General features: G+C 37.3%; 2 protein-coding genes and 1 long non-coding RNA gene across 4 annotated transcripts; all 3 read left to right on the top strand.

Moving 5' to 3' along the window:
- The first annotated feature begins 306 nt into the window (after window positions 1-306).
- LOC104723661 (uncharacterized) lies at window positions 307-2039 on the top strand. 2 transcript variants are annotated; one of them, XR_015574256.1, is made up of 6 exons: window positions 307-473; window positions 833-867; window positions 1002-1100; window positions 1238-1348; window positions 1431-1599; window positions 1769-2039. It is a non-coding gene; the product is annotated as an uncharacterized LOC104723661 (long non-coding RNA). The 2 variants fall into 2 exon arrangements; XR_757393.3 differs by lacking the exon at window positions 307-473 and having other exon boundaries at window positions 729-867.
- A 1393-nt stretch (window positions 2040-3432) lies between these two features.
- On the top strand, window positions 3433-5741 carry LOC104723660 (putative F-box/LRR-repeat protein At4g15060). The gene is made up of 4 exons (XM_087478504.1): window positions 3433-3607; window positions 3930-4918; window positions 5006-5146; window positions 5244-5741. Exons 2-4 carry the CDS (start codon window positions 3983-3985, stop codon window positions 5538-5540), a joined length of 1374 nt encoding a protein of 457 aa, XP_087334630.1. The 5' UTR covers window positions 3433-3607; window positions 3930-3982; the 3' UTR covers window positions 5541-5741.
- A 933-nt stretch (window positions 5742-6674) lies between these two features.
- Window positions 6675-7190, top strand: LOC147930726 (uncharacterized). The gene has a single exon (XM_087477002.1). It carries the CDS (start codon window positions 6675-6677, stop codon window positions 7188-7190), a length of 516 nt encoding a protein of 171 aa, XP_087333128.1.
- Window positions 7191-8288: the final 1098 nt, after the last annotated feature.

Here is an 8288-nt window from a genome sequence, read left to right as displayed (position 1 = left end):
ATAGAGATTAATCTGTGTGCAGTAAAGATTTATTTTTAATATTAGTAAAAAGTTATTCCCATTGAGAAAATCACGCAAATGTCCGAGCTTTGCAGTTCGGAATCGGTGTTTCTTCCTGGGTCTCTGTCTTTTTGGTTTTCACTTCTGCTTCCTTATTGTGTGTGTAGTGTTATAGTGTTTGTTGTTCTCCTTAGCTTTTCTTCATTTCTGCTACTTGTAGTTCTTTCAAAAATTTGCGAAAATTGTAAAATTAACTTTGATACGGAAAAAAAAATCATAAGACCATTTCCTGCTATTCTGTTGGTCGAAAAAATAATACAAAAGGTAAAAAAAACATTTCCTGCGATTTTTTTTCTTTTTTCCTCTCTCTCTCTCTCTCTCTCGATTGCGATTGAATCGACGAAACCATTGATGAATTTGGAATCAGAAGCTTGAAGGTTGGCTCAATCATTTGAATCAATTGGAATCAGAAAGTTAAGTTTCTTAGTACAATTGTTTGAATCGGAAATTCTTTTATGATTAGGGTTCTTTGATTTTGGATAAATGAAGGTTATTTGAAGTTTGTTGGAAAATTAGGGTTTTTGTTGTGCATGTGTTCCAAATTGATCATTTTATTTGATATTGTTAGTGAAATTGATCATTTCAATGGAGTGGCAAGAATGCTCGTAAAATAAAAATCTCTTTTTTATTCTCTCTTTCTCTGTTTTGAAATTTAGGGGATTCACGATCAATTGATTTTTAGTGTAATCTAGGTCTCATGTTAGGGACTAAGCATAGTTAAGCGGTAATTGATTTGGTTTTGATTTGTTTGTTGGTCTTGTGTTGTGTTCAGAGAGGAGATAGTGATTTGGGTGCAAAAGAAGACTGGTGTGCCTACTATTAAACTTGATACAGTTGATAAAGCTTCAGGATTTATGAAGAAGCATCATACTGATTTGCTTATCTGCTCTTTGTTTTATGATGTTCTGCTGAGTTATTGACTTTGTTATGTTTCTATATAGGTGATTGCTGAGTATCTCCAAAAGGTGGACCCAGAATCAGATGGTGCAAAGAGAGATTGGGTTGCAATCTATGATGAATGTGCCAGTGTATTGTACGATGTATGGTGATCTGGTTTAATCATTCATCACTTCTTACGAATAAGTTTGTTTGTTTTTGTTGCTAATTGGATCTTTGAGCAGAAGCTCAATCAAATATTCCTTTCTTTTCCCCAATAACAATGTGCTATATTTTTCAGGAAATTGATTACACAAAAGAAGCAGCTAATTCGGAATTGTTTGCTAATAACTTCAAAGACTTGGAGTATGTAAAAGTTCCATCCATCTACTGGGAATAAACAACTCCTCAGGTAATTATTAACTATGACCATTATTTGTTTAGACTAAGACTGGTTTTATGTAATGTAAATTTTGGATACGTTGTTTCCTCAGGCTTCTTCTGGATATGATGAGTTTGTAAAAGCTGCGTCATTAGACAATGAAATCCAGTTTGTAGAAACAACTAGTAGTGATGTCGCCAAGCTTCTCTTCCCTGACCTTAAAACCAACAATGTGTTTGTTGGATTGGTTAAAACTGAGGCTGAGAGGTACACTGCATACGGTAAGCTCCCTGATGTTATAATATTCCCCTCCTTATTTGTAGCCTGAGATCAATTATAAGTTTCAAATACTGCTTCTTTTTGTCAAATTTATTTTGGTGGATGCAAAGCTTGTTGTACTGTTTGGTATATTATTTTCCAAATTATGAGTCTTATGAACTGATCATGCAGATGGACCTTGCCAAGCCGAGAAGATATTGGATTTTCTGAACAGTAATAAATTCCCGTTGGTTACAAAACTGACTGAATCCAACACCGTTCGTGGCTCAAAGCTCTCGTATTCTTGGCTTGCTCGGAATCTTCAGGCAAGAATAAATGAAATGTTTGCATTACACAATGCTCTCAACTATTTGTGTGTTAAACTGTTGGCTTTTTGTTTTTGTTGTTGCTTGTTGCAATATTTATACCACTTCTATTCTAATAAAAATGCAATATTTTCTAATTTTATAAAATCTTAAATGTTTACACATTTATACCACTTCTATTCTATTTCAAATTTTTAAATTTAAAAAAACAATATTTTCAAAAATAAGAGACCCAAAATAAAAACCTACCAATGAAACATAAAATTTTATCTAAGAGATCATGGGTTCTTAAAATCAAAAACTTACACAATTAATTCATATAATACTCAAACAGTGGTTTGACGGGTTGTAAAATTAATTTTGATACGGAAAAAATCACCACTCTTATCTCCAATGGACCTATATTGATTTTCCTTTGTTCCTGCGTCTCCTGTACACGTAGTCCAAACAATACGTACATTGTCCAAAGATCAGGTTCGTCTTTGCATGTTATTACGTTAGTCACCAAGAGGAAGCATTAAAGATGGATTTATAAACTTAACTGAACCGAGGTGTTCCAATTTTATCGGATACGGAAACTGAACCAAGGTATTTTTAGACCGTAAAAGAACACAAATATGTGAGACTAAATAATGAATATTTTTGGTACTTTAAAATAATATATATATTTTGGATACTTTAGATTTACCATACGTTATATTCATACATGAAAATCATTATCACTAGCTAGACAAGAATTACTATTCTCATCATCAATATCAATATTACTCAACATTAGTCAAATAATTACCATTATATACAAATAACTCTCTCTCGAAACATGGTCCGAGAAGAAGCTAAGAGGTTGCTGCAGTCCGTATAGGCTAAGTAGTATCTAAACACGCATGTTTCCTATGTTAAATCACAGTTTTTGGACGGTGTACGTACCTAGTCTATGTACGTACCAGAGGGTTGGGGAGTATTTGATGATTTTGAAATTGCATATATATATTTTTTAATTAGCTCCGAGTTTTGACCGGTGTACGTACCCGTTACCTAGTCTAAAATATCCTGGAAATCAGAGGGTTGGGAGTGTTTGATGGGAGAAGAATGAAGATATACCTATGTAGCTAGAGAAAACTAAAGAAAAACAACTTTTATTTTGTTTTTCAAGCTTCAACATAGTGAAGAAAGTAACATGAAGTGTTTAAACCCCAGCCTCATAGACAATCCGGACATTCTATTAAAAAAAGTGGGCACTGATAGCAAATTATAAAAGTATGGAATTTGTAAGTGCTATATATTAAGATGCTACTCAAATTTGGCCATATACCATGAACGATTACTGAAAGAATCATAGCATTTTTGTTTGACAATTTTAGATTTTTGTTTACATACTTTGACTGTATTTAAATAAGACAAATTGTTATTGAATTCTTACCGGAAATTATTTTATAAAATAGGACGACGTCGTTTTTTTTCTTTTCGAAATGACGTCGTTTGGAAATATTTAAAGCGTATTTAGATACTCCTAGGGTTGGAAGATAAAACATGCTACCTGCTTCGAAGAGAGAGAGAGAGAGAAAGAGAAAAAAAAAGGTAATTTTAATGGATAGAAGAGGGTAGGCGGAGTTTCTAAAGAGTTCATAATTAAGAAGCAAACGAGATCAAATCCGATTCTAAATCAAGACGCAGTTCGATACTCCATTTTCTTTGAGGACATGAGGTAAGTTGATACAATTAGGGTTTTTACATAATCGGAGAAATGGGTGTGACATTAAATTTGTTACACATGAAATTTTTGGTTTGATTTTGAATAGGCTGGTAGAATATATGGAACATAAAAGACTTTGTTGGATATATGTTTGTTCAAGATTTTACATAAATATGGTATAAAATATTGAGTGAACATTTAGATTAAATTTAAGGAATTAAGAGGACAAGCATGTTTGTCGGCCTAGTCCTTATATATATTATTTCAACTCCCAACCTATGACAATAAAAGATTTTCTTCGGTTATCTTATGTTCTTCTTTGTTACTTACTCAGGGAGACCCCAATATTGGTATTGCAAGACGGCGCTTAAGTCATTGACAAGAGAAATGACAAGAGAATCAACGATGATGAGAAAAAAAGAGAAATGTCAAGATTCTGAAGATAAGGATAAGATCAGTGGGTTGCCTGATGAATTACTCTTGAAGATACTACTGCTTCTCCCAACTAAAACTGCAGTTAGGACGAGTATTTTATCCAAGCGATGGGAGTTTCTTTGGATGTGGTTGCCTAAGCTTGAGTACGATTGCTCCGATTATTCTGCTGCTGAGCAAGAGAGATTAAAGCGTTTTATAAATCTGAATTTGCCATTTCATAAAGCTCCAGTCATAGAAAGCTTGCATCTCAAGTTCAATGGACCAGTTCAAACATTTGAGCCTCAAGCTATCGAACTATGGGTTGCATTTGCAGTTTCTCACTGTATCCGTGAGTTAAGTCTTGCCTTCAGAGTAATTCGTGACTTCTTTATTTTTATGAGGCAGCCTGTTAGATTGCCTAGTAGTTTGTATATCTGCAAATCGCTAGTGATCTTGAACCTGAATGACGATGTTCTCATCGATGTTCCTCGCATGGCATGTCTCCCCTTCTTGAAAACTTTGCTCCTTCGACGTGTGACTTACTCAGATGAGAATTCTCTTCAGAAACTCCTTTCCAGTTGCCCTGTTCTTGAAGATCTAGTGTTGGAACGAAGTGAGTTTGACCATTTTGGAACATGGAAGGTAAATGTCCCGTCCTTACAGAGACTAACTGTTGAGATATTAAGAACTAATGATTTTCGTGAGCTTGTGGTAAAAACTCCTTCTTTGAAGTATTTCAAAGTTACTGAGGATTATACTGAGAATGGTAGTTACTCCTTCTCTTCTAACACTATGCCCAAGCTGGAGGAAGTGGAAATTGATTCCGTGTACCTTGGTTTTGACAAGTTTGTTACATCAATCACATTTGTTAAGCGGCTTTCAATATGCGTAGGAGCCAATCCCCTTGAGGTAATATATGTTTTCATTTCAATCTCATTTTAGGACACCAGACCAGGTTTTCTTAATGTTGCATGAATCATTTGCCGTCGTGTGCAGGCTTTATACCGTGAGGGTATTGACTTCAATCATCTTAAACATCTTAAGTTGTGTCAATGTGATTATGATTGGTCAAAGTTACTTGCTCAATTACTCAAAGATTCTCCAAATTTACAAGAGCTGGAGGTCTATCTGCATGATGTAAGTTTGTTCGTTTTAAGTCATTTTTTTATGCTTTAATTTACTTCGATTAATTAATGTTCTCTTTTTTTTTTTCTTTTTTTTTTTATTGTCACAGGGTCATGAAGAGGGTTATTTCCATCCAATGCTTCCCTGGGAGGATGGACTAAATTGTGTTCCTAAATGTTTGTTATCGAGTCTTGAAACTTTCAAGTGGACAAGGTTGTTTGGGACGGAGAAAGAGAGACATCTGCTGAAATATATCTTGAGAAATGCTTGTTGCTTGAAGACTGGGACAATCTTGTTTATGGACGCTCCAGAGAGACAAGTTCCAGTTGAGATGATGATCCAGGATTTGTTACTCTCTCCTAGAGGTTCAACAACATGCCAACTCGTACTTAATTGTGAATTTTGATCAGTGGCTGTTTTACTTTCTATGAACTTTGATGAACTTTGATGATCGTGATAGTTTTTAGTTTCTTCCCTCCCAATTGTTTACGGGAATTTAGAAAGGCCCTTGGGTTCGACAAAGATATTGTTATGAGTTATAATTATGTGACCAAAGCAATTGGTCTCTCACTTCTATTTTTATCGAAAGTAAAGGTTGGCAACAGTAGAGTGAAGTTTGTTTCTTTTTTTTGTGTCAACTTGAAATTTGTTCTTCATGCATGGTATTTTAATTAAGTAACCAACATAATATAAAATTTGGTCATGCTATTTTTGAATCTCTTACACGACTTTGATCTAGCTATATAAACCTTATTGATAGATTCTCACACGCTCTTACAACCTTTGTAAATAAACACAAATTAATCGGTGTGCAGTGTAGATTTACTTTTAATACTACCAAAAAGTTATTCCCATTGAGGAAATCATGCCAATGTCCGAGCTTCGCAGTTCGGAATCGTTGTTTCTTCCTGGGTCTCTGTCTTTTTGGTTTTCACTTATGCTTCCTTATCTTATGTGCAGTGTTATAGTGTTTGTTGTTCTCCTGAGCTTTTCTTCATTTTCTGCTACTTGGAGTTCTGTCAAAATTTTGCGTCAGATAACAAACTGAAAAAACAAAAAAAGCTCTCTGGTTAAAAAAGGAAAGTGCGATACACAAGGCGATTCTAGGGTTTGCAGTACCTCCCTCTCGCTAGGGTTTGTGACGGCTCCGCCGGGGTGCTCTCATGTCAGAGCTGACTTCTTCGGGCCATCCTCAGGGTGACAAGGCCTCTTCTCACAATAAGCAACAGTCCTATGCAGCAGTGGTGAATAAGCGTGCATCGCTTAAGAAACATGATTTTGAAATAAGTTTGGTTGATGGTGTTCCAACGATTGCGGTCCTTGATGCGGTGCTTCAGGGCTCGGTTCCTCTGTGGGATGACTTTCTGGTGGGGAGGTTCCCCTCCACGGCTCGTCATGTGCCAAAATCCATGTGATTGTCAATAAGATCTGGCCTCTTGGTGACAAGTCGGTTCGCGTTGACGTCTATGAAAACTCAACAACTTCGGTTTGGTTTCGTATTCGTGATGAGGCTACAAGGTTAAGAGTTTTATGCCGAGGGATGTGGAATATTGTGGGGGTTCCTATGATGCTGGCTAAATGGTCCCCTATTCCCGAAGATGCACAGCCGGTGATCACCTCAATGCCCTTGTGGGTTACTCTGAAGAATGTCCCTCATTCTCTTTTTTCCTGGGAAGGTCTTGGTTTCTTGACTAGATCTATAGGAAACCCTATTAGGCTACACCCGGATACAGAGCTCTGTAGTAAATTTGATGAGGCTAAAGTTTTTGTGGAAGTTAATCTCACACGAACCTTGCCAAACACGTTTCGGTTTCAGTTAACGAAGGAGGAGGATGTCACCGTAGAGTTTCTTTACCCATGGTTACCACCGCGATGCTCCCGCTGTCAAAGGTGGGGTCATTCCGATGACAGTTACGTGACTACACAAGTTTCCCCAAAAAAGGGTGCTGCAGAGGTTATCGAGGAGGGTGAGATTGTTTCTCCATCTAAGATTCTTGAGTCTGAGGTTCCACCTCCGGTTTTGCCGACTGCAACTTGTGCACTTCCAGAAGGGTAGGGACAAACATCTAAACAATTGAAGGAGGATGCAGTGGGTTGGTCAGTCGTCTCTCCAGGGAAGGGTTGTAAGAGTGTTGAAAATTTTTGTAGTAGGTCTGCTGTTAGCCAACCTATTCTCGGGTTGTCTCGGTACTCTGTTCTACAAGACACTGGGGAGATTTAGAGGATGTTGGCGAACCGGCAAAGGATACAGTTGACTCTCGGGATTTGGCTCCCACAGGAGCACCTGTAACTGTAGCTGTTTAGGATAAGCCGGATCCTGCAGTGGAGTCAGCCATTCGAGTTTTTTTAACTCGGCAATCTAAGATAATTCATAAGCCTGCTTCGGAGTCCTCTTCTCAGCAAGCCAAGAGTTTCCCTCCTGGCATATCGAGCAAGAAGAACTCCAAACCGCGTCGTTAATGTCTGGTTTCTCCTGGAATATGCGTGGTTTTAACAAATAAAAAAAACATTCTATTGTTAGGGACTGGGTGCAAGCTGAATCCTTGCAGTTTGGATGTCTACTTGAAACACGTGTCCAGGACATAAGGCCTCTCGGATTATCTCTTCTGTTTTCCGTGGTTGGTCTTCACTTAATAACTATGAGTTTAATCATCTTGGGAGAATTTGGGTGGTGTGGAAGGAGGATGTGCGAGTTACCCCGGTTTTTAAGAGTGGTCAGGTTATTACCTGCTCAGTTCTATGGAGTTTTTTTTGTCTCTTTTGTGTATGCTTACAATCTGGCTGATGAAAGGAGGGAGTTATGGGAGGATCTTAAGCATCATTTTGATTCTCCTTTGTTCGCTAATAAACCTTGGATGTTAGTGGGAGATTTCAATGAAATCCTTGACAGTGAAGAACATTCCAACTATGAGCAATCTCCCTCTCTCACAGTTGGAATGAGAGATTTTCAGGATGTGGTGCGTCACTGCTCTTTATCATATATGAGTTCTCATGGTCCTCTGTTTACGTGGGAAAATAAGAAGGATGAGGGACTTGTATGCAAGAAGTTGGATCGTATATTGGTTAATGAGGAATGGAGTCAACTTTTTGGTGATACTTATGGTGTATTTGAATCCGGTGGGTGCTCTGACCACCTCCAATGCAGGTTTACGAT

This window comes from Camelina sativa, chromosome 12 (assembly GCF_030686135.1).
Source record: "Camelina sativa cultivar CO46 ecotype springtype chromosome 12, ASM3068613v1".
Classification (NCBI taxonomy): Eukaryota; Viridiplantae; Streptophyta; class Magnoliopsida; order Brassicales; family Brassicaceae; genus Camelina; species Camelina sativa.
This window is presented reverse-complemented; position numbering and strand designations above follow the sequence as displayed.

Excerpts from the sequence above, each read along its gene's own strand:
- LOC104723660 (XM_087478504.1), top strand. The coding sequence starts at position 3,983 with ATGACAAGAGAATCAACGATGATGAGAAAAAAAGAGAAATGTCAAGAT. Across the intron at positions 4,919-5,005 it reads TAGGAGCCAATCCCCTTGAG|GCTTTATACCGTGAGGGTAT; the intron begins GTAATATATGTT and ends CGTCGTGTGCAG. Across the intron at positions 5,147-5,243 it reads TGGAGGTCTATCTGCATGAT|GGTCATGAAGAGGGTTATTT; the intron begins GTAAGTTTGTTC and ends TTATTGTCACAG.
- LOC147930726 (XM_087477002.1), top strand. The coding sequence starts at position 6,675 with ATGTGGAATATTGTGGGGGTTCCTATGATGCTGGCTAAATGGTCCCCT.